Source organism: Delphinus delphis, chromosome 20, assembly GCF_949987515.2.
Source record: "Delphinus delphis chromosome 20, mDelDel1.2, whole genome shotgun sequence".
Taxonomy (NCBI): domain Eukaryota; kingdom Metazoa; phylum Chordata; class Mammalia; order Artiodactyla; family Delphinidae; genus Delphinus; species Delphinus delphis.
In genome coordinates this window covers 8,137,765-8,165,491 of record NC_082702.1, presented here as the reverse complement: position 1 = coordinate 8,165,491, position 27,727 = coordinate 8,137,765, and the positions used below count along the sequence as shown (strand labels likewise).

Genomic DNA, 27,727 nt, shown 5'->3' with positions numbered 1-27,727 from the left:
GCTCACCCCACTTCAAGGGAAACTGTTGTTTGTTCTCTCTCCCCCCTGCTGCAGCAGGAACCCCAATAAAGCCTCGCCTGAATTTCTTATCTGGCCTCTGATCAATTTCTATTGATTAAGGAGGCCAAGAACCCTGGTTGGTAACAGTTGGGTCTCTTTTTTTTCTCCCTCTGACCCTTCCTCTGAGAAGACTCTTTTCCATTTCCCTCTTGGAACCCAACCCCTCTTCTTCCCCCACCCTCTCCAAATGCCGCCTCTAATCCATATGACACCTTAGTAAAAATTAGATGACACCCCCCCTTCTCCAGGCTTACTCAACCCCACATCAAGACACACGTGGGACGGGGAGAGGCTGGCTTTTACACCAACCCATCTCCTGGCTGTGTGTCTTTGTGCAGTGAACAATCTGTCCTATCTTCTGTGTTCAGAAGACTCAGTCTTTTGGGGAACCAGGGCTCTGCTCAGGGGTCAGGTCCTCCCTAAGATCCTCTTCTGTGACCCACAGCCAGTCTATTTCACCAACTCCAAGCCCAGACTCTCTCTAGGACTACAGCTTCCTTTGCCCGGGACCCACCCAAAATGCATTCCCCCAAGACCCAGAGTCTCTTCTTTCCAGGATTCCAATGCCTTCCTTCCCTCCAACCGCTGCGGCTACCCCACTCATCCAGATTTATGAAACATGATTTATTCCTTTGCGAGAGGGGACAGGGGAGAAATTGATAGACCAATAAATATTGCACAGGCCACTGGTGGAGGCAAGATCCAGGCTGAGGTAGTTTCTGTAGAAAGGCTGAGGGACCTGGGCAGGGAAGGCGCCTGAGTTTTGTTGTTGGGCCTGAGTGGACGTGAGCCTTGGGGTGAGGATAGTTTCTGGTTCCTCCTGGCCCAGCTTTCTGCCTGGCACAAGGCTCCCAACCCCTTCAGCCTGGACAAGCTGATCGACAGTTGACCAAATGGCCTGCCTTATAAGTAGCTGCAATTGATAGAAAGATCAGGTCTCCTCTAAAAATTCTGATTGGTTTCTTCCATGCAGGGACAACTGGCTGCCCTAGGTTGGTTGTGCCCAACAGCTGTCATTGGCGGTTTGCCAGAGAACCGGGCTAAAAGGCTCTCATTGGACGTGGGCTGGAGCTCCGCCTCGGTAAACACGATGGGCAGTCTGCCCGGTACAGGCTAAGAAGACAGTGATATATAGCCTCGGGAGGGCACAGTTTAACAGCTGTGCCTGGTGGTTTGTAGCGTTGCACAGCTGTGATTGGCTGGCACCACGTTTAAATGTTTGTGGGGCGGGGGACCAAGATGGAACAGAAGCAGGGCCTAAAAGCTTTGATTGGCTGTTCATCCGAAGAGGGGGGCCTAGCAACAGCAGGCTGCTTTGATGGGCGACTTTGTTTAAGAAAACAGAGTAACGTTAAGTAGTAATGAGTAACTGGAAGTTGTGGAGTGGTGAAGCATCGTAGCCATGATTGACGGCTTGTCGAGGAGGCGGAGCTTAGTTCCCAACCAGCTGGCTGGGCGGGGCGGGACAGAGAGGTTTCGTTAAGGGGTCATCAGTGCTGGGTGGTGCGGCCTTGGGGGAAGTGATAGTAGCCAACGGGTCTAGTTTGGGAAAACCCGGGGGCGGGTACATCCCGATGCTGGGGGTCAGGGCTTGCAGGTGGGCCAGGGCCCGAGTTCCGTTGAAGGCCACGTCACAGCCTGACTGGGCTAGAAGCCAGTTCTCCACCTCCGACTGGAGCCACTGGGAGGTCTCTGCAGAGGGAGGCAGGTGTTGTGAGGAGGTCAGACAGACCTGGAAGGACTGAGAGGGGGCAGCAGGGAGGGCGCAGCACAACGAATAAGAGGGGTCTGGGTTTGGGAGAAGCCTAGGGGAGTGGGACAAAGCCTAGGAGGCTCAGCTTTGGGGCTCTCATCTGGGGACAAGCCAGGGACTCTTGCTCAGGGCACTTACACAGGTAACGGATAAGGGTGTCTTGTAGGAAGTGTTTGGGTTCACGTATAGGAAGAAGCGGACGGGGAGTGGGGAGCATGCCACAACAGGAGCCTGATCCAAGACTCCTATCGAGGTTGAGGTTAGGAGAGGGAAGTCACCCCAGGGAAGAGCAGAAGCTGGGTCAGGGGTCCCGAGTGCTGAATCGGGTTCACCAGTGCGAGCCGGGACTGGGAGGTGGGCATCGTGGGGATGGTGTCTCACTGGGGCAGGGCCACTTGGGACTAACGGTAGTCTCAACCCGGTAGGGGCAGGGTGGAGTTTGCTCCAGGTGGGGCCACGTCTGAGCCGGGCAGCATTGGGATGGGGCGGGGCCTCGCGGGGGCGGGGCTGAAAAGGGGCGGGGCAGTGTGGGGCCACCTGGCACTCGCAGTCCTACCTTCTTCCGGCTGGCCCTGCGTCCCCCGGGGCCGCCGGGCCAGGAAGCTATGCGCCAGCATCACCTCCTTGGTGTGCTCGTCCTGCGCGCGCAGGGCCAGGGCGCTGAGCAGCTCCGAGTTGTTGGACGTGCTGCGGTAGTAGAGCATGTGCGCCAGCTCCAGCGCCTGCACGTTGCGCCGCTGTCCGAACATCTGCAGGCCAGACGAGATCCGGGAGGGTCAGGGCCGTGCTGGGGCTCCACACACACACTCCCCAACCCACCCAGCACGCACCCTCACCCATATACACACCCCTGGGTCACTTACGCTGGTACAGTCCTTCCCGAGGGCTCCAGGGACCTCCCCAGACGTCTTCGGTTCAGGTCCCCAGGACTGGGGCCTGGGTATTTGGATGTTTAACCCACATGCTCTCGCCCCTGGTTTGCTCATTTGAGCCACGTATTAATGAACGTGTTCGAGGATTTCCGGACCACAGGAGTTTTAGTGTCGGCACTTTTTGTTACAATGATTTTTTTTTTTTTAATCCTTATCGTCTAGACACCTACTGAAGTGTTCCCAGATGACGCGTGCAGGATCTGCTTCAAAATAATCCAATGGTCGGGGAGGCGGTCTTTAGGTGAAACCTGATTGACCGTTGCTACCTGTTGACGCTGGTGCTGGCTACAAGGAAGCTTATTATACTATTCTATTTCTGCATCTGTTTGCACTTTTCCATAATTAAAAAAAAAAGGTTTTAAATGTTAAATTGTCAAAGAGAAGTGTTAACAGACAACAAATACTTGATGAGCCGTTTTCAGAGAAGAAGGGAGGGAGCGCCAGGTCTGGGGCCCAGCTGTCTATTGGCTGCCCCCCTTCCCCACCAGGAACAGCACATGCAAAGGGAGAGAAGAAAAGAGAAGCGGGGAGGGAGGAGCTACAAGTATATTTTGGTAGAGCTGAAGCTTAGAATTGTGTCAGATGAGGCTGGGGAAGCAAGGTCTCCGATGCCAAGTTGTGAGCAAGGGAGAAGCAGGGCCAGCCCCGGGGCCAATGGGGATGGGCCGGAGGGGACCAACGGGGGGGCTAGGAAGAGGGTCTGAGCTGGAGCCAGGATAGAGGAAAGGAGATGGGCACAGAGACTTGGAGAGGGGGGGCAGGAAGGATGGGCTGAGGACTGACGGGTTGGGGGGCAGGGCCAGGGCGACTTCCAGGGGTCTAACCAGTGACTGGGAGACAACGGGGTCAACCACAGATGGAGAACCAGGAGGAAGAGCAGGTGTGGGAGAGGTGCTGCCCTCCACCTGGCCAGCTTGGCTGCTTCAGGCTGAGCACAGAGCACCCCGATCTAGGAGATGATGGGGAGCTGCTTGTGGAAACCACGGAAGTGGACGAGATCTCTCGTGGGTGGAGGGGTGGAAGGAGAAAGAGGGACGTGTACCCTGCGGCAAAATCAGCCTCCCAGGTGTTTGATCTGAGCATCTGTCCCAAGACGGGGAACTCGGGAGGACAAGGGGGTTTAGGGGAAGATGGATGCTGTGCGGGCAGCTGGACAGAGGCCAGGGAGACCCACATTTAAGGCATGGAGGGAGTTCCCTGGTGGGCTAGTGGCTGGGATTCAGTGCTTTCGGCGCCATGGCCCAGGCTGAATCCCTGGTTGAGGAACTGAGATCCCACAAGCCAAATTAATAAATAAATAAATGATAAAGTTAAGGCATGGGGGCTCAGCCTGGGGCATGGGAAACTGTCTAAGGGATGCAGTAAATTAACTAGTGAACTGGGTTTAAAACCGGGTGCTTCAGAGCCCAAGAGGCTCAGGACCCTCCATCCCCACGGGCCACTGAGAGGTAACACGGGTGGTCCTCCCTGGGCTAGAACTGTGTATGTCCTCCCCAGAGCAGCTCGGCACCCTCCCCTCTGTTGTCCGTGGTTGCCACACACCCTCTATGCTTACAGCCCTTCCATAGCCCCCTGCCCTGAGGATGAAGTCCAGGGCCACTGCCTTGGCATTCAAGGCCCTCGCCACTCCCTCTGCGGCCTCGCTTCACCACGCTGCACCCCAGACTCCATCACTGTGAGATCCCCCCAAGCTGTGCTCACCCAGCCCCCTGAAAGGCTCAATCCCCGCCTTTCAGAGCTTCCCTCCAATCCCACTGGACCCTTGGTTCTAGGTAGGAAGTGCTCCCCCCACCCCTGCAACCCTCTCAGCCAGTGCAGGCTGGTTATTATCTGTGGGATTTATTAACGAACCAGGCTTCCTACGAGCCCATTGGGATGGCTGAAAACAGCCTGAAAACCAAGGAGCCAGCAAGTAAGTGATCGGGCACAACAGCAACTTCATGCCAGTCCACGTTCCTGGGGCCAATGCCACCCCTGGGGAGAATCAGTAAAAGGCAGCCCCTTGAGGCCACCTCAGCCTCGAGACAGAGCTCGCGGCTCAGCAAGCAAAGCACAAGCTGGATTCCAACCCCCAGCTGTCCCTTCGGCCACGTATCCTTGGATGGTGAACAACCTGCACAACTGGATGAGGCGGCCCTGCGCTCACATGTAGCGGAATCAGGAAGGGAGCTTGTTAATAATACAGGCCCTGTTCCCAGAGTTTCCAATTCAGTCCATATGGGCTAGAACACAGGAGGCTGCATTTATAAAATAGCTCCCCTGGTGATAGTGACACCTGGCCAGGATGGGGAAGCCCAGACTCAGGAGACAAGAGCACAGTCAGTAATAACAGTAATAATGGTAATGGCGAACTCTCATATAATGCCTTCTGTACTATGTGCCAGGCTCTGTTTTCCGCACTGTAGTATGCGCATCAATTCATTTACTCCTCACAACAACCCCCACTGTCATCTCCACTTTAAAGAGGCACAGAGAGGTTAAGCAGCTTGTTCAAGGTCACACAGCTAGGGACTTCCCTGGAGGTTCAGTGGTTAGGACTCCACGCTTCCACTACAGGGGAATGGGTTCGATATCTGGTCGGGGAACTAAGATCCCACATGCCATGCGGTGTGGCCACCAAAAAAAAAAAAAAAAAAGCTAAAAAAAAAAGGTCACACAGCTAGAACACGGTAGAACTAGATTCAAACCCAGGCAGTCTGGTTCTAAAACACACACCCTTCCCACGTCACTAAGCATGCAGTGAGTGGCCGTGAACACTTGTATCCCACTAGCCACATGCCAGCCCTGTATCCAGTGTTCCTCACAGATTCACTCATTTCCTCCTCACAACAGCCCTACCAGGCAGGTCTTGCTATTATACCCATTTTCCAGATGAGGAAATCGAGGCACAGAGAGATCAAGAAACCTGCCCAAGGTTGTGTTGAGTAAATAAGGAAAGGAAAGGAAGCACAGCACGAAGCAGGAATAATCCACAAAAAGAGAAATAAAACGATAGGGTGGCCTGACCTGGCTGAACACCAAGGAGCAGGCTTGGTGGGGTGGGCCGCTTACCTTGGAGGCCCGCAGGCCCATGAAGGCAGTGAAGAGCAGCAGCAGCAGGGAGGTGGCCATCTTGAGGTCGGAGAGCACCACCATGCCCACATTGACGAAGAACACCACACCCGAGACGACCAACGTGAAATTGAGCAGGGCCCGCTGTAGGGTGGGCGTGCGCACCTTCAGCTCGGGCAGCAGCTGCTCCAGGCCCTCCAACGGTATGTCCTTGAAGCTCTTCAGCACCAAGTGCCCCCGCTTCGCTCGGGCTGCTAGCACCACCCGCTTAAAGTATCTCCTGATGGCCAGAGATGGAGGGGCAACGATGGTCAGGACCACCCCAGGGCGCCCCACTCCAACCCTAGGACACTCTCTCTGGCTCTGTAGTCACATCATCATTTTAAAAGCTAATTAACAATGGTGGGAGGAAAGTCAGACCTAAGTGTCCAACAATAAGGGGTCAGTGACATGATACAATCCCTTATTATTGGACACATAGGTTGCTTCTGATTTTAAGAACTTGAAAAATGAGAGCTAAGATTCTTTAGTTAATTATCTTTTTTATTATTTGTTAATTGAAGTATAGTTGATTTACAATATTGTGTTAGTTTCCTGTGTACAGCGAAGTGATTTAGTTGCACAGGGAGTTTATTACTTTAGTTAATTTTCAAATTCAAATTCTGTACATATTTCAGAGTATCTGCTAGGTGCCAGGGAGTGCTATTTAGCTCTGGAGAGACAACACTGAATTTGTGGAGCTGCCTTTGTTGAGCTTATGGTCCAGCATGAGAGACAGATAATTAAACACAGAGTCTGCGCGTATAAGTATGTCCTTGGAATAGATTCCTGGAAGTGGAACTACTGGTTTAAGGGATATAAGAGACTTTTTGTCTTTGTTTTTTTTTTGTTTTTTTTTGTTTTTTTGCAGTACGCAGGCCTCTCACTGTTGCGGCCTCTCCCATTGCGGAGCACAGGCTCCGGAAGCGCAGGCTCAGCGGCCATGGCTCACGGGCCCAGCCGCTCCGCAGCATGTGGGATCTTCCCGGACCGGGGCACGAACCCGTGTCCCCTGCATCGGCAGGCGGACTCTCAACCACTGCGCCATCAGGGAAGCCCTTGTCTTTGGTTTTTGTTGTGTTTTGTTTTTGGATTCGTAACTGTATTTGATACACTGATTTCCAGAAGGATTGGGTGACTGACAGGTCCATTGGCTGACTGTGAGAAGGTCTGGCTCTCCTGACCCTACTCTGTATTTGAATATCTATTAAAAACATAATGTTCATCAGAATCCTGGCGGTACCACTTTTTCAGAATTTGGTCTTCCCTCTCTGAGCCTCAGTTTTCCTCATTTGGAAAATGGAGAAAAATGTCCTTACCCTTTCTCTTCCCCTGGGAATTGTAGTTCTTACTTCTCCTTAGAAAGAAAAGGCAGTATTTGATTCACCTCTCCCCCTTTCTTGGCTTCCCACCCGGGTCCCAGACACCCAAATCCAGACACTGACCTGTCAGTCCCCTCTCGACTCTAACCTTGCTCCCTCTCGCTGTAGCTGGGGAACCAAAGGCCGCCTCACCTCTCTGCAGGGGGCGACTTGAAGAAGCCATGCTTGAAGCCCACGCTGGACTTACGGGGCATCTGCCCGACTCGCTGGCCCAGGGCCCAGAACTGCATGTAGATATACTGGTCCAAATTTATCGTCACCTGCCAAGGGGGAAGAAGGAAACAGGGGCAGCTGAGCATAAGCTAGGGTGCGAGTGTGGAATACTCGAATTAGATGCCCCTGCCCCCGATGATCCCCTGCCCCACTTCCCAGGCTTATCATCACCCAGTGTGTAGGCAGAACAGCCATGTATGGTTGTTCATGTTGTATACTGCACAAGGGCACACCACCCAAGATGGTGCCATTCACATCACAGTCATCTTTATTACCGTATTTCCTAGAATCTAAGATGCCACTGATTTTAAGATACTCTATAATTTATTATTTTATGAAGCAACTAAAAGGGAAAATATATTGCCAATTAAACTATTTCACACTACCCCCCCCCTTGTAAGTCACATCCCAATTTCAGAGACAGTAAAGTATGACTTCAGAAAAAAAGCACATCTTAAAAATCACTAAAATGTGGAAATCTGGAAGATTTTAGTATTTTTATTATAATTTTGTTGACTTTCTTTTTTCTTTTGGCCGCACCCCATGGCTTATGGCATCTTCTTAGTTTCCTGACCAGGGGTGGAACCTGCACCCCAGCAGTGAAACCGCTGACTCCTAACCACTGGACTGCCAGGGAATTCCCTAATTTTGTTGACTTTAATGGTATTTTGTACTGATATTATTTATTATAGTCAGCCCTCCATATCCGTGAGTTTCACATCATTGATTCAACCAACTACGGCATGGAGAAAAAAATTTTTTAATTCCAGAAAGTTCCAGAAAGCAAAACTGGAATTTTCTGTGTACCACCAACTACTTTACATAGCATTTACACTGTATTAGGTATTATAAGTAATCAGAGATGACAAAGTATGCAGGAGGATGTGCATATATATAGGCAAATACTATGCCATTTCACATAAGAGACTTGAGCATCCGGGGATTTTTATATCTACAGGGGTCCTGGAACCAATCCCCCCCATACCAAAGGACAGCTGTATTGGTTTTCTGGCAAATGGTGATAAAGTCTCTAGTCCTAAGAAGACCTGTATCTTATGATACTTTTCCAACAGATGGCAGTGAAGTGACCTGAGAAAGAGGCACCTTTTTCTAATTCACCAAAGGTGCCACAAGTGCTGGTGCCCTGTGTTCAGGACTACAACTCCCAGCAGGCTCTGCTTCCCAAAGACTCCACCCCTACCCCAAGGCATCCTGGGAGTTTTGGTTCTCCTCTGGAAGACAAGCACCTGGACCACATCCTGAGGGTGATGGACCACCAGAGCATAGGCCAGGGTGTCCTCTGAGAGCGGGGAGAAGTTGGCCTGGGCCAGCAGGGGCTCCAGAGCACGAAGAACCTCCTGTTCATTGGACAGACGCTGGGGGTCTGTAAGTGAAGGCTGCTCAAGGGTCTCCCTGTCAGGGTTGATGGGGTCATACAAGGCCTGAGGAGAGAGTCAGAGAGAAGAAAAATGAGCTAGGTCACTGCATGAGGGATTGTGGGTACACATAAGGATGTTCCTGGCCCCATCCTTTAAATGATGGGGTACCCCATGGCTTGATTCTAGGCCCTCTTCCCTTCTCTTCCCTCAAGCTCACTCTAAGTCGCCTCGCCATCCCCTTGCCCTTAAACACCACCTCTGCGCAGATAACTACCTAACCCACATCTCCATTTCGGACCTCTCCTCCAAGTTCCAGACCTAATACCCATTTCCAGTGCATGAGCTCTGTCCTCCCCTTCTGCCACAGTAATAGAGGTGAAGGTGGCCACGGGGCTGCCCAGATAGACTACATTTCCCATCTTCCTCTGAGAGGCTAGGTGTGGCTAGGAGAATTCATCAATAGAATGTGAGCAGAAGTGACAGGTACACCTTCTCCCTCACTTCTTGCCCCCCCTGCACTTTACACTCTTTCCTTGTTCTACCAGCTTAGAATGCTCTTCTGCCTACAACCCAGTTCTGAGCCCACAGAGATGAAGACTGTGCCCTAAGGGGATGGCAGAACAACAAGATGGAAGGAACTTGGATCCCGGCATCATCTCATGTGGAACAGAGCTGCCTATCCACCTTGGCCCACTTACCACAAGGCTGTTAAGTGGGAGAGAAAGAATCCTCCACCTCCTTTAAACTATTGCCTTATGGGGTCTGCTTGTTATAGCAGCTAAGCCTTTATAGGAACTAATACAAACTCTCCACTTGACATTTCTTTAGGGATGTCACAGTTGCCTCAAATCCAACATCAAGCCCACAAAATAACATCCTCTAATCCCTATCTTCCAACAAAATAACAATTCGAGGTGTCCCCTCCCAAAGGTACCAGACCTAAATTGTACCATTGTAGATGCTGCAGACCTAGACATTTATCATCTTTTCATAAGGAAATAAAGGGTATAGAACAGCACCATCCAATAGAACTTCCTGCAATGATGGAAACATCTCCATGTGCACTATCCAATAGGTTGCAGCTGGCCACAGATGGCCACTGGGCACTTGAAACGTGATGGATGTAATTGAGGAATGGGATTTTAAATTGTTATTTAATTTCAATTATTTCAAATTTACACAGCCACGTGTAGATAGTGACTATCATATTAGACAGCCCCAGGCTAGGGTAAGGGGTGCTTTCTTCTAATTTGCACATAGACCCTGGTACAGACATCAAGGTCAGTGTGGACATCCACTCACACAGACCCTCGCCTTCACAGCCTGAATTCATCCCTGCACAGGGGGGGAGAGTGTCTGACTCATGACCGTCCCCACCACCCCGCTCTCAGGCCCTCTATGTCCCACACTGGGGTCCTGAAACTCCTCCCCAATCCCCTCCCCCACTCCACCCCACGGTGCCCCCCATCTTCTCCATCTCAGAAGAGGCCAAGCCCATCCTTCCAGGTGCTCAGGCCCAAAGCCTTGGGTCACCCTGGACTCCTCTCTTTCTCCAGCCCATCAGCAAATCCCGATGGCACCACACTCAGAATATTGATAGATCCAGAATCTGAGCACTTCTCACCCCCTGGACTGCTGTGGTGGCCTCAGTGCAGGACTCCCAGCTCCCAGCTCCCATCTCCCATCCTCACCCCCGTCTGTTCCCGGTACGGCCACCAGAGGGCGCGTGTCGTCATCTAAATCGGCTCACGCCTATTTTCTGCACAGAGCCCTCCCCTGGCTTCCACCTCACCTAGAGTCAAAGCAAAGTCCTCACTGTGTCCCACAAGGCCCTGCAGGATCTGGCCCCGGGTCCCCTCTTTGACTTCATCTTCAGCCCTGTCCCCCTTGGGCACTCAGCTCTAGCCCCACCAGCCACCTTGCTGTTCCTCCTTACACACCATGCACACCCCTGCCACAGGGCCTTTGCACTTACTATTCCCACAGATCTCCATATGGCTCACTCTGGCCTCCTTTAGGTCTCTGCTCAAATGTCACCCCCTCACTGAGGCCTTCCCTGACTACCCTACCTAAAATTGCAAAAATACCTCTGATTTCTTTTTCTTCTTAATTAGGGTTACCAGATTTAGCCAAAAAGAAATAAAATGCAGGACATCAAGTTAAATTGGATTTTCAGATCAACAACAAATAATTTTTTAGTTTAAGTATGTCCTATGCAATATATAAGGATTATATTACATGGACATAATTATACTTAAAAAAAAACTATTCATAGCTTATCTGAAATTCAAATTTAACTGGGTATAGAAGGTTGAATAGTGTCCCCTAAATATTCATGTCCCCTTGGAACCTCAGAATATGACCTCGGGCTTCCCTGGTGGCACAGTGCTTGAGAATCTGCCTGCCAGTGCAGGGGACACGGGTTTGAGCCCTGGCCTGGGAAGATCCCACATGCTGTGGAGCAACTAATCCCGTGTGTCACAACTACTGAGCCCGCATGCCACAACTACTGAAGCCCACATGCCTAGAGCCCGTGCTCCGTAACAAGAGAAGCCACAGCAATGAGAAGCCCACGCACCGCAATGAAGAGTAGCCCCTGCTCGCCACAGCTAGAGATAGCCCGCGTGCGGCAACAAAGACCAAATGCAGCCAAAAATAATAAAAATAAAATAAATTAAAAAAAAAAAAGAATGCGACCTCATTTGGAAATAGGGTCTTTGCAGGTATAATTAAGGTAAGGATCAAAGTGAGATCATACTGGATTAGGGTGGGCCCTAAATCCAATGAGAGTGTCCTTATAAGAGACAGAAAAGGACACACAGAGAAGAAGGCAATGTGAAGATGGAGACAGAGATTGGAGTGATGTGTCCACAAGCCAAGGATTGCCGGCACCCACCAGAAGCTGGGAGAGAAGCATAGGATGGTTCCCTTCCTCCGAGCCTCCAGAAGAAACCAACCCTGCCAACAACGTGATTTTGGACTTCCAGCCTCCTGAGCTCTGAGAGAATAAATCTCTTGTTTTACGCCACCCAGTTGATGGTAATTTGCTATGGCAGCAGTAGGAAATGAGTAAACTGGGTGTTCTGTACTTTATCTGGCACCCCTATCCATGGTACTTAGCACCTCTTAACATATTTTACTTCTTTACCTTGTCAAGGGTCTGTCTCCCTCACTAGAACATGACGCCATGAGGCAGATACACACATCTCAGGCTCACCGCTGTGTCCTGGGGGCTGGAACCATTCGGGGGACACAGTAGGTGCTCAGTAAATATCTAGTGAGTGAATTCAATGAATAAATGCGTAGGAGAAAGGAGGAGCAGAGAGAGGTCACCTACCAAGGTCACCCGCACGCCTAGTGAACGACAAAGCTGGCGCCTGAACTGGGCTCTTCTTGTTCTTTGCCTGGTTCCTCAACGGACTTAGGTCACCAGCAAATGGTCACCCGGTGTGTCTCACTCACCTTTGGTGCTTCTACCCAACCCTCTCAGTGTCTCCATTTAAAATCTGCTGCCTCAGTGAGAATGTCTGTCTTCACTGTATATTCTTTCTGTTTCAATATATTTAAATGTTTATATAATAATATATTTTTAAATAACTTTTTTAAAAAGTGCCCCGAAGAAGAGCTTGGAGGCCAGGAGACAGGGGTGCAAATCCGAGCTCTGCCGCTTGGGACCTGTATGATCTTGGGCACATCTGGGCCCTCTTGGAGCTTCAGTTTCTGCTTCTGCAAATGGGGCTGATGGCAGCTGCTCCTCGGTTCTGCAGGAAGGAGTTGACGAGCCTGACACAGAGAGGCCGATGTTGCCCCTCATCGAAGCAAAGAGGAGAGCTATAGGGGGGCAGGAGTGGTAAAGGGTTAACTCGGCAGGCCTGGGTTGTCCAAACCCTGCACATTCCAAAGAACTGGTGGGCTCCTGGGAGGGAACCTCTAAGCCCTTGGACTGTCCTGCCTGATGGGAGTATCTTGGTTTACCAGGGGCTTGGGCCACACCTGATAGTCTGTGCTAACAATGTGATTCATGGTGGGGTCATGAAGTAGCAGTGTGACCTCTGGAGGGGCCGGAGACTAAGTAACTAAGATCAGCCACGTAGGCAGTCAGCCACGCCTGCCTGACCAACCACCAATAAAAACCCTGGACACCAAGGCTCAGGTGAGCTTCCCTGGTGGGTGATACCCTGCGTGTTGTCATGCACCACTGATGAGAGAACGAAGCACTGTTCCTCTGACTCTGCTGGGAGAGGACAACTGGAAGCTCTCACCTGGTCTCTCCCGGACCCCGTCTCCTTGCCTTTTTCCTTTGTGATTTTGTCTGTTCTCCTTTTGCTGTAATAAACTAGTACTGGGAGCATAACAGCTTTACTGAGCTCTGTGAGCCCCTCGTGAAAATCAGTGAATCTGAGGGTGGTCCTGGAGATGCCCAACACAAGATCCGAGAGCAGGAGAAGGATGCTGAGAATTTGGCTTCCACCGTTTCCTGGAGTTCGGCTTCTCTCTGACTTCTCCTTGTCCAGCCCCCTCACTGCTTCCAGTTCCCCTTCCCGACCTCCGGACTGGCACTCACTCCTCAGGACTAATCCCTGTGGTGGTTGCATGCAGTACCATCTAGATACTTCCAGGGTTATTTCTTAGCCCAGCCCCTTCCCTTGACCTCCAGCCTGTGGGCATTCAAGTCCCTCTCTCTACCGGGCTGTCCAATAGGCAGCTCAAATTTCTGAGTCCAAAACTGAGCTCTCAATCTTCCCCACAGACCTGTCTCCTGCCCCCGACTCTGTCTTCCACGTCTCAGTAAGTGGCAGCTGCATCCTTCGGGAGGAGCAGACCTGAACCGCTGGAGGCCCCCTTGACTCCTCTCTCTCTCAAGGCCCCACCCACACAGCTGAATGCTGATGCCTTCGGACCATTAGCAACGTCTGACCACTTTTCACCACTTCCACTGCTATTACCCTTGTGGGAGCTGCCATTATCTCTCACTTGGACAACATAATAGACTCTTTAATAGATCTCCCTGCCTCTGACCGTCTTTTCCCTACATGGCAGCCAGAAGGATCCTATTGACACCCAAATCAGCTCATGACCCTCCTCTGCTCAGAGCCCACCTGCGGCGGCTCCCAGCTCACTTAGCATAAAAGCCAAGTCCTCTGCATGGCCCACAAGGCCAGGCACAATTTTCCCCCACTCCTTCTCTGCTCTCACCTCTTGCCCTCTCTCCCTCCAGCCAGTGGTCCCATTGCCATTCCCCCAACACTCCAGGCCCTCTCTCACCTCAGGGCCTTTGCACTTGCTTTTCGCTCTGCCTGGAATGTCCTTCCCCAGACACCCACGAGGCTCGCTGCATCGCTTCCCTCAGGTCTTAACTCACCTGTCACCTCCTCAGAGAAGGCTTCCTTGACCACCCTGTCTAAAACAGGTGCCCTTCTCGTCCCTTTCTATTCCACCTTCAATAGCACTTACAACTCCTGGGTATCATATTTTACAATTATTGATTTATCATCTCCCCAATTGGAATGTCACTTCCACAAGGGCATGGCTTCATCTCTTCTGCTTACTGCTGCATGGCTTCATCTCTTCTGCTTACTGCTGCATTGCCAGTGCTTAGAACAGGGCCAGGCTCCAAGTAAGCCCTCAGAGAATTTTTGCTTAATGAATGGATAAGCAAACAAGGATGACAGGGCCAGAGGGGCCCTGTCCTCACCTGCAGCTGGGCCAGGATGTGATGGTAGTGGAACAAGGTGCAAAAGTTCACGTGGGCCACGAACTCCTCCAAAGCCGCCTTCTCCGCAGGACTGGAATGGAACTCCTGTTACCTCGGGAAGCAAAACTTCTCTTTAGGCCTCTCCCTACTTCCTCATGGGGAGGAATTCTTTCCTGGGCAACCCAGACAGAAAATCAGAGCTCTGGGCTCTTTAAGATTTGGGCGTGTTTTAGAAGGGACAAGGGTTGATCAATTTCACTGGCCAAGTAACTGAGGTAGCTCCAGAGAGTGAAAAACAGATGACTTGAAGAGCTAGATGTTCAGGTTCCCGCTTTGACACTTACTGGCCAGGAGTCACTCCTTATTTGTGTGCCAGGCGCTGTTTGCTGGCATGATATCATCCTCTAGAGGATGCAAGGAGGTTGATGGAATTATAACCCTCATTATTCAGAGGGGACACTTAGATTCAGAGAAGTCACTTGCTGAGGGCTACACTGTCTGTATAAAGAAAAGCTCAGACTACAATCCAGGCCTATCTGACTCCAGAGCACACATACTTAACCACTTCTTTATGCTTCCTATCTCGGTGCCCGGGGTGAATGTCATCACTTCTCTGAGCCTGTTTCCTTATCAGCAACAGAGGATCATACCCTCTTTCTCAAAAAAGCAATGGTGAGAATGTGATGTGATTATGTGTGTCCGTATATATACACGTGTGTTTATGTGTGTGTACATATACTTTTGTGTATGGATAAAGCCCAGCACAGGACTTAGTCCATACAGGTGTTTAATCAATAATTATTAAATGAATGAATGATAATACAGGATAATCACAAGTATGATGGCAACAGTGGGGTAAGCTGTTAGGGTCCAGCAAGTGCTACTTGCCTTCCCTTGTCCCCGCCCTGCTGTGGAGTCAGATCTGGGCCACTAGTCATGACCTTGGGTGAGTCACTGACCTTTTCCTGATTCAGTTACCTCATTTGTAAAATGAGAATGATGGTGGTACCTCTCTTATTGGGTTGTTCAATAATTCAATAATATGTGGGAAATGTTTAGCACAGTGCCATATAAGAGCTCTGTGTGATATCATTATAATTATAGCTTCGTGGGTATAATAATTATTATTAGGCAGTAGTAATAGTAATGATGAGGATGATTATTATACCCATTTTGTAGAGGGAAAAACCATGCCCCAGTGAGTGCTTGTTCCAGCCCCCAGAACAAGCTGGAGTCCGGAACTGCTGCGGCACCTATCTGCATCTCAAAGGTCAGTCCCTTGCATTCCAACTCACTCCACGCCCACCTGGGCCTATAAAGGGAATAGGAACTACAACTCCCAGGGAGCTCCAAGGCAGCCCTCTATAGCATGAAGGGCTGTACCGCCGCGAGGCCTGCCGGGATTCGTAGTTCCAAGGCTCTTGGACCCGGGGCGGGCTGTACCTTTATCAGGAGGCGGAGCAGCTGCTCTTTGGAGAACGGGATGAACCGCTCGCGGTACTGCTGGGACCAGTTGCGGGGTTCCGTGAGGTTCCACATCTTGCGGTACTCCCCCATCTTGGCCGCCAGCGATGACAGGGCCCGGGGGTGGTCGAGGAGCGCGGGCAACAGGGGCCATACTCGGACCCTGGATCCCCAGAACCCTCGGGTCACATGCAGCATGGCCAGACCCTTTCCCCGCAGCCTAAACGAGGGAAATGGGCATAAGTCAATGGTCATCTGGGGGTAAAGGCGCCCTCTCCACCTCCGTGTCCCAACTTCCAGGGGCCGTTTCTACCCCAGTAAGGGCTCAGAGCCCATCCGCCCGCCTCGTAGGCCCTTGCTGTGCGTCCCCTCCCACAGTGCTCAGTTGGCCTGAGTCCTAGGCAGGGGTCAGAGGTCTTCAAGTCCTGGAGCGTATTGCGGTCCCAGAAGCCCTGTGGTGGCACAACTAGTCTCTGCGGGGTCTAGGCGGCAGGTGGATCTTAAGCGCATAGGATATGCTCGGAAGGCTACTTAGGGGTGCAGGGCCGCCCATCCCCGGCTAGGCAATCCTTCACCCTTTCCCTCACCTTAGCCAACGTTCAACTGTCATTGAGCCTCCTGCGCATGTGCAGAAAAGCGTCCTGGGCCTTCGAGGTTCGGCTTCAGTCCGCAGTAAGACGCATGCGCAATGCCTAGGTCATTGAGAGAGGTCCATTTCCTTCTTCTAACGCCCTGTGTCGACTGCGCACGCGCAATCTGCCTGCCTCGCTCCACAACTCGCTTTCCTTGGACTCGGCGCATGCGCTGCAGAAGTATCTCCTTGTCCAAGAGCTTCAAAGGGAAAGGGGCGGGGCGGGCGCCAGACTCCCGGGACTTCCGGGACCGTGCAGGGCTTCCGCGAGCTGCCTGCCAACGGCGGGCGGCCCAACGTCCGCTGAGGCCACGCCCCTGCTCCTGTCAGCTCCAGAGTGGGCGGGGAAAGAGAGGGGGCGGGGCTTTGGCTCAGCCAATCAGCTCCAGCAGAGAAGGAGCGAAAAGGCGGGAAAAAGAGGAACCAAGAGAAGGCTGAGGTGGTGCCACGACCAGGAGGGGAAGGTGGGCGGAAGGAAGAGCGGTCCTGCAGGTGACGTTGACCCGGCCTCCAGAGTAGGGGTGACCCTTTGTCAGGCAGCATCACCCCCAAGTGTCACCACCCCCATTCCACGTCCTTAAAGGGAAGACCCCGATTCTCTGAAGGTAGCTTAGTGCCGGGGGCACGGCCTCCTCATTCTGAGGGGGCAGCTGAGTTCCGAGCCCATGTTCCCTACACATCTGAGGTCCAGACCCCCGACTTGAGGAAATGCACTTTTATGAAGATGGACCTGAACTCTAAGGGGAGGCCCTGATTCTAAGGCAATCACCCGCAATCACGAGGACAGCCTAAAATCTACCCTGAGCTGCTTGGGGTCTACACTACGGGTGCTGTCACCCCAAAACCTGAAAGGGATCCCCCTGTTTCAGACGTCCCCGGGGTTCTGTTCGCCATTCCAGCACCCCTAGTCCCCTGAAAATCCCATTAACACAGTCCTTAAAATGGGCCCTCTGGCTCCTGTGTCAGGGCATCACCCCAGTATCCTGCCTTCTCCCCTCTCCTCCCTAGCCTGGCAGGCATCTCCCCACTCTGCACCTCCACCTCTGGGGCCCTCCTCAGCCTGCATTCCTGACTCCTGGGACCCCAGCAGCTCCCTCACCCTGTGCCCCTACCTCTAGAATTCGCAGAAGCCCCCTCCCCCGGCACCCCAATTCATGGGACCCTCTCATCCTGCGCCCCGATCTCTAGGACCCCTACCCCAGCATCTCCTTCACCCATGCACCGACTCCTAAGAACCCTCACCCTATATAACCCCATCCTGGGACTACAAGGACCCTCCCATCCCCTGCCCCCTACTCCTGGGACCCCTGGCAGCCCCTTTACCCCGCACCTTGGACTCTAACCATCCCCCCTCCATCCCTCTTGTCTTGCAGCAGCTGAGCCCCGGGGTGGGCCTAGAGCCTCTGAACGGTAGTGCCCAGCAGGCAGCGCCCAGCATTACTGCTCCGGCCTCCCAGGGCCTGGGCAGCAGAACAGCAGGCATGCACATCCCAGAAAGCCTCCAGGACCTGGCCAACAGTGAAGCCGTGCAGTTTCTCAAGAGGCCAAAGACGATCGCGCGGAGCTTGGCAGGGGTGAGGCCCTCCTGTAGCCTGGCTGCCCCGTGGGTGACAGGAAGCAGGTGTCTCACCTCCCAGACCCAGTGCAGAGAGAGTGGGGGGGGGGAAGAAGGGGTTAGATGGGGAAAATGAAGCCAAAGGGAGCTCATAACGGAAGTCACCCTTTACTGAGCATCTAACTGTAGGCCCTGCGCTATTCTGAGCACTTATTAACTCTCATGGGAAGAAACAACCCTGCAAAGGGGGTGCTGTGGAGCCCCATTTTTGAGAGAAGAAAACTGAGGATCAGAGAAAGTTAAATAATTTTTTTAAGGCTGTGCTGTCCGATTTGGTAACCACAAGCCACATGTGGCTATTCTAATCTAAACTAAATAAAATAAAATATTCAGGGAATTCCCTGGCAGTCCAGTGGTTAGGATTCCGCACTTCCACTGCAGGCGGCCCAGGTTCGATCCCTGGTGGAGAAACTAAGATCCCACAAGCTGCATGGTACGTCCAAAAAAAAAAAAAAAGAAAGAAATCATTCCTCAGTCACAGTGGCCACATTTCAGCCTGGCGGCTCTCATATTGGACAGTAAGGATCTAGAACATTTCCATCATGGTGGAAGGTTCCATTGGACAGCGTTGGCTAAGGTCACACAGTAAGAGGCAGGGAATCAGACTGGGGTCTGTGAGATGCCAGAGCCCATTCATTTCCACCTCTCAGACAAGGGACCAGGAGAGGAGCAGGGGCTGGGGCCTCTGGGGGGAAAGCTGCACAGAGGTAGGAAGAGAATAAGAATATGTAATGTAGACCTAAGATGCCAGAGGGTAGGTGGTCACTATGGCCAGGCACAGTGCCAAGCAAGGGATTTACCTGCATTCGTTTCATCATTACCACATTCGCGAAGAGTCAAGACACCTGGGGTCAGATCCTCATTCAGCCCCCGACTTTGCTGTGTGACCTTGAGCCGATCACTGCTCCTCTCTGGACCTCAGTGCTTGAGGAGTTAAAGCTGTGACTGTGGGCTTTACGCTGTGCAGCCTCCACGGCACTCCTCTGACAGAGTTGGGAACCGAGGCCCAGGGAGATGATGAGATCAGGAGAGGGTCAGGGGTCAGGAGAGTAGGTGGGATGCCCGGGATTGAATGCAGGGTCCTATTCCAGAAGGATCGATCCGGCCTGACCGAGAATCCTGGTTCGACCACATGGTCTCCATGTAGAGCGACATCCTGCCCTGCTTGCCTGGGTTGGTCCTGGCATAATTATCAGCAGCACCTCCTTTGATTCTCAAAAGTGCCCCGTTTTATTTGATAACTTCCCCGGTGACCCCAGGTCTGTGTGACCTTGAGCAAGTGACTTGATTTGTCTGAACCTCCACACCCTCCTATGTATAGTCCTTCCCGCTCACCAGGAAAGACTGTGTGTGAAAATGAAATCAAGGCCCCTAAACTGATTACTGTGCGCCTGGCAAGTAGCCATCTTTCCTTCGATAGCGATTATTATTGGGACCAACTTGTGATCGAGGAGAGAAGGATGGGTTTGGGGGCCATAGGGTGGTGGGGACTCGTGTCCATCGTCGTTCTCACCCAAAGGAAGAGGTGAAAAACGCATTCCACATCCCAGTTCCAAGTCCCTCGCTGGCCTCGCTCTTCAGCTCCTCACCACGACCCTATGGCGTGAGCATCATTACACCTGTTGGACCCAAGGGGAAACTGAGGCTCACAGAGGTTGAGCGACTTGCCCAAGGACGTCACCCAGCTGGAGAGCGAGTCAGAAGGATGCACGGGCTTGGCTTCCGATGCTTCAGAAGGAGGGGCGGGTGGCGAGGGAGAAGGGAGTGGGGAAGGGCTGGGGGGAAGGGCCTCCGACTGTGCCAGACGTTTCAGTCACGGACTTCGCCTGCCACCTCCCTCCTCCCTCCCGCCCGCCCTCTCCTCCTTCCCCCCTGGCCCAGTTCCTCGGCAGGGAGTCTCCGGGCAGCTGGTCCTCCCATCCTTGTCCTTCTCACGGCTGCCTGCCAGCTGGTGCTATAACTAATGAATCTTTGCTCCCTCCCTGGGGACAGGCCAGGAGGGGTGTGGAAGGAGGTCTGCCTCGGGCTTCAGAGGCTTAGGGTCCCTCTGGTCCAGCCAAGCCCCCTTCTTGCTTGTCCAAGGTTTTTTGGGTCAGTGGACAGACAGCCCGCGGGCCTGGAAGTCAGGGGGGCTGGATTCCAACCCCCTCCCCCCATGACTAACCTTGAAAGGACGCTTCCCCTCTCTGGCCAGTCATGAGAACTGCCATCAGGGCCAGGCGTCCGCGTCTTTGCAGCACAGAGACAGACTGGGAAACTGAGGCTCCAAGAGGTGAGCAATTTGCCCAAGGCCAGCCACACAGCTGTCGGAGTCAGACGCGGCTGGCTCTTTCCACTGCACAGTCACGGCTTTCGATTTATCACCTGTGAAAAGGCGATGGCTTAGTAACCGCGACCACGCGGGGCCCCCGGGGCTGCAGGGAGGGGGCGCAGGTAAAATGAATCCGGGCTCAAAAATGATCAATGGGCCTTCCCGTCCTTGACCTGGCTCTGCCTCGGACCAGCAGGGCAAGACGCTCCCCTTCTGCAGACTCAGTGCTGCAGCCCTGAAATGGAACGGATGTGAATACCCTCCCTTAATGCTAAAGTGCTGGACAAAAAGAGGGACTAGTCATTATTATTATTATTATCTGTTCTTTTTATTCAGAGAAGGCAATTAAGGCAAAGGAGAGAGGAGAATGGACAGAGGCTGTAGAGTTTAGGGGTGCATCCTCTGCCTCTCCCGTCCCCACTCTGAAGGGCAGCGCAGGAGCAAAAAAGATGGGCCAAAGTCATTCACTCTTTCAACACATTTGCAGAGGTCCAGTCTGGTGCTGGGTGCTGGTTGTAGAGAGAAGGGGCCCACATGCACCCTGTCCAGGAGGAATTCAAATTCTAATGAATTACCTTCCCCTTGTCTCCTCCCCTCCCTCCTGTCCCCAACACTACCACATCCAATCAATCACCAAGTCCAATGTTGCGTCCTAAATATCACTGGCTTCCCCAGAGCCCTGGCCTCACCCTTTCTGCCTGGGCCCTCCCATCCATCATGACCAGGGAGATTTTCTCTAACTCCCTGTCTGACGCTGGCCATCCTCTGCTCAGAGCCCTTCCATGCATAAAATTAAGTCCAAGCTAGAAAATTAATTTTTGCCAGGGCTCCCAAGTCCAGGCCCCTCGGTGTGGTGTTCAAGGCCTCAGAGGGTCTGGTCCCTGTGTTTCCAGCCTCACCTCATAGCAGACCCCTCAGATGAGATTTGTCTCCAGCCCCTGCAGGAGCTTCCCTCTGCAGCATCTGGCATTCGCACACATGGTTTCGCCTGCCTGGAATGCCCTTCCTCCTGTCTGCCTGCGAAACTCCTCATTCTTTTTTTTTTTTTAAGTTTTATTGGAGTATAATTGATTATAGTTGCTGTTGTCTTAGTTTCAGGTGTACAGCAAAATGAATCAGTTATACCTGTACATATATCCACTCTTTTTTAGATTCTTTTCCCATATAGGCCATTACAGTCTATTGAGTAGAGTTCCCTGTGCTATACAATAGGTCCTTATTATCTATTTTATATACAGTAGTGTGTATATGCCAATCCCAAACTCCCAATTTATCACTCCCCAAAACTCCCCATTCTTTAAGGTGCAGTTCAGGTCTCACCTTACTTCTTCCTAAATCCGGCCCCCTGACTTCAGTTCCTGCTCAAACCTTGACTCTCTCCCTGAGCGTAGGCCCCAGCCTCCTCCCCAGACTCCCAGCCTCCAGTCTCACTCACTCCAGTCCACCTCTGCATGGCCCCACAGGGCTCTTCATACACCCGGAGCTGACCCTGCCCCTCCCCTGCTCTCAGCCATTCCATGGCTCCCTACTGACCCCCAGACAAGATCCCACTCCATAGCCTTTCTCACCCTGCAGCATTCCTTACAGACCTCACCGCATCCAGAAAGCCCTCCTGGACCAGCTCCCACCCCCATCACATACACACCAGTTCCTTCCATATCTGGTGTGGCCCCTGCCACGCTGCATTGTGACCATCTGGGACAAATCGCTGGGGCTTCAGATCGTCACTGAATCTCATTGATGGGAACCTCTGCCCTCGGGGCTTCTGGTCCAGCCGGTGGCAGCATATACAGCAGGGGTTAAAGCAGACTCAGGAGCCAGACAACTGGGTTCAAATCCAGGCACTGCCTGTCACTAGCTGACTGACTTTGGGCCACTCTTCACCCTCTGTGTGCCTCAGCTCCATTATCTAAAAAAACGAGGGTGTTAATAGTGCCCACATCCTAGGGTGGTTGTAAGGATGACACGGGCTAGTGCTTGTGGAGTACATCGGTGGTTTCATAAATGAACAGGGTCAGGTGGACAGTGGTGCCCCCGTGTGCTATGTGCAGTGTGTGCACAGACAAAGGTGACAGGGCTAGCATATCGGTGAGGCTGCATTTGCTTTTTTTTTTTTTAATTTTATTTATTTATTTTTGGCTGTGTTGGGTCTTCGTTGCTGTGTGCGAATACCTAGTTTCTCTAGTTGTGGAGAGCAGGGGCTACTCTTCATTGCAGTCGCAGGCTTCTCATTGCAACATCTTCTCTTGTTGCGGAGCCTGGGCTCTAGGCGCACAGGCTTCAGTCAGTAGTTGTGGCACACGGGCTCAGTAGTTGTGGCGCACAGGCTTAGTTACTCCACGGCATGTGGGATCTTCCCGGACCAGGGCTCGAACCCGTGTCCCCTGCATTGGCAGGCGGATTCTTAACCACTGTGCCACCAGGGAAGCCCCGCATTTGCTTTTTTTTTTTTTTTTTTTTTTTGGGGGCTGTGCCGTGTGGCATGTGGGATCCTGGTTCCCCAACCAGGGATCAAACCCGTGCCCCCTGCAGTGGAAGTGCGGAGTCACCACTGGACTGCCAAGGAAGTCCCAGGCTGTATTTGCTTTAAAAAAAAAAAGCCTTGGGAGTTCCCTGGTGGCCTAGTGGTTAGAATTCAGCTCTTTCACTGCCGTGGCCCAGGTTTGATCCCTGGTTGGGGAACTGAGATCCCACAAGCTGTGTGGCGTGGCCAAAACAAAATATATTAAAAAAAAAAAAAAAAAGCCTTGAAGCAAAAGGTGAATGTTCATTAGGTACTGAGTGTTTATTACACTTCTCTCTGTACGTTTGGAATATTTCACAAATTCCTTTTTTAAAATGGAGAGGAATTAATGGAGCTGGGAGAGAGGAGGAAGAAGTGGCTGCCAGAGGGAAAGACTTGAAGGCAGAGATACTTATTGCCCTCTCTTCCCGAATCCCGGGCACGGTGCATTTCATATTGGTACTTGGGTTTGGGGGCAGAAGGTGAGCGTGAGCGAGGCAGGGGTGAGTGGGGGGGAGATGAGGGGCTGGGACTCTGTCCTGGGGGTGCTGGGGAGTCATGGGGGTGTGGGGCTGGGAGCTGGGAGGGGCAGGGTGTGGAAAGAGCCCCTGTGGGGCCGTGTGGGGAGACTTGGAGGCAGGGAGGCCGGGGAAGAGGCTGGGGCAAGGGCCCAGTGGGGAGGATGAGGCCTGAGCTGGGATGGAGGAGAGGGGCCGAGGGGCAGCGGGAGGATGGCTCTGGGAAGCTCTGAGGATGTGACCGGGAGGGAGGGGTCAGAACCACCGGGAGGGTGCACGGCAGGGCCCCCACGCCCAGTGATGGGGACCCGCCCGGGAGGATGAGCCGGTCTGGGGAGACGCTGAGCTCTGCTCCGGCCCCTGGGGACCCCCATCCCGCACCCACAGGTCTTCTCCCTCATCGTCTTCTCCTCCGTGCTGACTGACGGCTACCAGAACAAGACCAACTCTTCGCAGCTCCGCTGCGTCCTCAACAGCAACAACGCGGGCTGCAGCTTCGCTGTGGGAGCTGGCCTCCTGGCCTTCCTCAGCTGCCTGGCCTTCCTCGCCCTGGACGCCCATGAGGGCCGCACCACCACCAGCCGCTTCAAGACGGCCTTCCAGCTCCTGGACTTCATCCTGGCCGGTGAGCCCCCCGGGCACTGCCCTTGACCACCCAGCCGGCCCCGACCGTCCTCCACACGTGACCCAAAGCTTTGCCCCTCACTTCTCAAAGCTCTTCTGCGCCCGCTGTTTCCTCCCGGGGAATCATTGCCCATCCCTTAGACTCAGGGTAAGGGTCATCTCTTCTGACCCCCAGACTAATTCTAGAAGCCTCTCTCCTGCCCAGCTTTTTCCTCGCATTCACCTCCCTTCTTCACAACCTTTGTTGAAAAGCCACCAGTGGCAGTGGCCAGCGGTTGGGTGCAGAGCGCAGAGTCAGACAGACCCAGGTTTGAAATCTCACCTCTGGTGCCTCCTCAGTGTGTGGGTTTTCTCCCCTCTCTGAGCTTCTGTAGAAGCTGGGATGAAAACTCCCACCTTCAGGGTTTTTCTGAGGATGAAGCTCGAGAAAGGACTCCTGCAGTGATGTTGATATTTACCAGGCATATCCCCTGTGTCAGGCACCGCTTCAAGAGCTCCCCGTGGCTCTCTCATTTCTTCCTCAGAACCACCCAAGGAGGGAAGTCCTGTTCAGATTCCTATTTCACAGAGGAGGAAACTGAGGCTTGAGGAGGTTGTGTAATGGCTGCCGAGTGGCAGACCCAGGCTTCCAAGCCAGGCCTGGCCTCCTCACCAATGCCGAGCACCCTAGATAGAGCCCGGCACACAGTAAGTGCCAAATAAATGCTCGTTCCTTTTCCTCAGGCCCCAGGCTCCTTCCTCTCCTTTTCTGCACCTGCCCAGTTCCAGCAACTTAGGGCTGGGAGGGCCCCTAAAGGTCACCGAGTCCAGCGCTGTCCAAGAGAAGGTTCTGTGAGGACAGGAATGTTCTGTGCCTGGACTCCCCAACACGGGAGCCACGGGCCACGTGTGGCCGCCGAGCACTTGAAGTGTGGCCAGTGCCACCAAGGGGCAGAATTTTTTTAAATTCTATTTTAATCGATTGGAATTTTTGATCGAGTGAAACATAAAAAGCTGCAAGTGGCTGGCGAGCCCCGTAGTGGACGGCACACCCCACTCCAGGGGTTGTTTTGCGGCCGGCTGGGAGGGGGAGGCCACGGCAAGACCCGAGGCCCCAGCCACCCTTCCTGAGCGCTCTCTCCCCAACTCACGCCCCTCCCACCCCACCCCGCCCCTCTTCTCTCCCTCGACCCCCCAGCCCTCTGGGCAGGCATTTGGTTCGTGGGATTCTGCTTCCTGGCCAACCAGTGGCAGCATTCGCCGCCCAGACAGTTCCTCCTGGGGAGCAGCAGTGTCAAGGCCGCCATCACCTTCGCTTTCTTCTCCATCCTCGTCTGGGTGAGGAGCCTCCTCCCTGCAGGGCGGCGTGGTGTGAGTTAAGAGGGCTAGAACCTTCCACCCAGCTCCCCAGGACCTCCGCAAGCCCCTTTTGTGACTTTGGGCAAAGAGGGAAGAAGGCGCCCCTTCCTCCCAGCAGACTCAGCCCAGTGTGGGCATCATCCAGTGAGCTGTGGCACAGCTCCCACCTGGGCCGACCCCACCCAAGCCAGCCTCCAGCTCGCCCTCCTCTGCCCACAGATACTCCAGGCCTACCTGGCCCTCCAGGACCTCCGAAATGATGCTCCAGTCCCCTACAAGCGCTCCCTGGACGACGGCGGCGTGGTGGTGACCTCTCTCTCCCCGCTGTCCGCCACCAGCCCCGTCAACACGCCCACCACCGGTCCCCACAGCCTGAGCTACACCAGCTCCGCCCTGTCCCCCCATCTGACCACTCCGAAGGCCCCCCGCCTCACTATGATGCCCGACACCTAGACAGCCTCATCCACACCAGTAAAGAGAGACTCCTCCCTCCAGAAGGGTTTCTGAAAACTGCCCTCTGTCCTTCTCATATCTGTTTCTCTCCGGTCCCTCGAGTGCCATGGGGAGGGGGGAAATCCTATGGGGTCTCCTCAGGGGTTTCTGTAGCGGGTCCCACTTCCAATCCACCTCCTGGACTCTCCCTCTGGGCGCCACCTTGATAGCTAGGGGCGGCGACGGGAGGGAAACTCTTTTTTCAGGCCTGTGACACAGCGAGCCCTTTACTCCTTGCACTGGCCACGGGAGGGAGGCACGAGGTGCCCCACTGTACAGCTGAGGAAGCTCAAGTTCAGAGACAAGATGCTTCCGCCCGTGGAGAGGGCTCTAAGGAGAACGAGGGCCAACACTGGGACTGGCCCTGTCTCCAGGGCCCACATCCTTTAACTCACCCCAGCTGACAAGGGACCCACTCAGACCCATGCGGTGGGAGGAGTGGTTAAAGGAACAGGGGATGGCAAGTCCATGACTGAGGTCAGGGGAGATCCTTGTCTTCAAATATTTGAAAGCTTGTCTTAGGGAGCCCCGAAACTAATCGGAGACTCGTGCTTGGGCCACAAAACGCTCCTGCCTGCAGGGACCCAGCAGGTCACTCCAGTGGGTGAAGTACCCATGAAGCAAGTGGGGGGGCAGGGGCCGAGCCTGGGAAGGGGCAGCCTTCACTCAGCACCCAGCGTTCAGTACCACAGCCCGGGGGTGTCCAGAGCAGCGCTGTCCAGGACTTTCCTAGTGGTCTGGCGGTTAGGACTCCACGCTTCCACTGCAGGGGGCACAGGTTCGATCCCTGGTTGGGGAACTAAGATCCCACATGCCACGATGCAGCCAAAAAAAAAAAAAAATTATAGAGCAGCGCTGTCCAATGGAAACAAAGTGTGAGCCATGGGGGGGCAGTATTTAAACTTACCAGCTGGCCACGTGAAGAAAAGTAGAATGAAACAAGTGAAATGAATTTTCATATATTTTATTTAACCCAGTATATCCAAAATATGATCATTTCAACATGTCATCAGTATAAAAAATTACTAGCCAGGTAGCTTACATCCTACTGCACTAAGTTTTTGAAATCCTGCGCCTGTTTTACAAGAACAGCACATCTCAAGTGCTAATGGTCACTGTATTGGATAGTGCCGCTCTAGAACCTTCTAGTTTTTCTAGAACCGGACATCCGTTTCTTTTTATGTGGAATTAGGTGGCAAGGAATACAAAAAAAAAAAGCTTAATGTTAGGCTGGCCAAACCAAACACACCCACACAGGGGCCACAGTGGCTGCAGAGCGTTCATTTACAAACTGGGAAAAGCAGTGTGAGTTGTGGGGAGGCAAATGTGGGCTCCGTGGTCCCCTTTTTGGGTTTCCTGTGTGGCAGTGCTCAGGGTGCAGAAAGAAGTAGGCCGTGGTCCCTGTGGGCACTGGAGGAAACGGCAGCCATGCGGTGGAGTGGGCAGGGTTCCGGCATGGCAAACGGGAGGACCCAGAGCTCTGGTCCTCGCTCTGTCACTAGCTGGATCACCTGGAACGTGTCACTGAATCTCTCTGGTCCTGAGCGGGGCTGGCTGTCAAACTAGAGACTTGGACCAGATTTAGATTGATGGTTTGAGGGCTGCGTTCAAAGAGGTGCCCCCTCCCGACCCTGAAATCAACCCAGGCAGCCCTGCTCCTGCATTTTCCATATGAGGCTTCTGGACAAATTCCTCTAAACGGAAGGTCCGTTGGCTTAGCTTACAAG

At 53.1% G+C, this 27,727-nt stretch overlaps 2 protein-coding genes across 7 annotated transcripts; one reads left to right on the top strand and one right to left on the bottom strand.

The window, feature by feature from the left end:
• Nucleotides 1-693: 693 nt before the first annotated feature.
• Nucleotides 694-17,055, bottom strand: TMEM143 (transmembrane protein 143). Of its 4 annotated transcripts, XM_059999211.1 has the most exons (8): nucleotides 16,556-17,055; nucleotides 15,948-16,188; nucleotides 14,505-14,609; nucleotides 8,678-8,872; nucleotides 7,350-7,477; nucleotides 5,797-6,076; nucleotides 2,370-2,562; nucleotides 694-1,752 (listed from the first exon to the last, which is right to left on the bottom strand). In XM_059999211.1, the coding sequence occupies exons 1-8, from the start codon at nucleotides 16,576-16,578 to the stop codon at nucleotides 1,493-1,495; spliced, it is 1,425 nt and encodes a 474-aa protein (XP_059855194.1). In that variant the 5' UTR covers nucleotides 16,579-17,055; the 3' UTR covers nucleotides 694-1,492. The 4 variants fall into 4 exon arrangements, with proteins under 4 accessions (XP_059855194.1, XP_059855197.1, XP_059855198.1 ...); XM_059999214.1 differs by lacking the exon at nucleotides 14,505-14,609; XM_059999215.1 differs by lacking the exon at nucleotides 16,556-17,055 and having other exon boundaries at nucleotides 15,948-16,326.
• Nucleotides 15,948-25,985, top strand: SYNGR4 (synaptogyrin 4). 3 transcript variants are annotated; one of them, XM_069540156.1, is made up of 5 exons: nucleotides 15,948-16,049; nucleotides 17,973-18,173; nucleotides 23,934-24,171; nucleotides 25,348-25,487; nucleotides 25,728-25,985. In XM_069540156.1, the coding sequence occupies exons 2-5, from the start codon at nucleotides 18,081-18,083 to the stop codon at nucleotides 25,959-25,961; spliced, it is 705 nt and encodes a 234-aa protein (XP_069396257.1). In that variant the 5' UTR covers nucleotides 15,948-16,049; nucleotides 17,973-18,080; the 3' UTR covers nucleotides 25,962-25,985. The 3 variants fall into 3 exon arrangements, with proteins under 3 accessions (XP_069396257.1, XP_059855199.1, XP_059855200.1); XM_059999216.1 differs by having other exon boundaries at nucleotides 25,348-25,520; XM_059999217.1 differs by having other exon boundaries at nucleotides 15,953-16,001; nucleotides 25,348-25,520.
• Nucleotides 25,986-27,727: the final 1,742 nt, after the last annotated feature.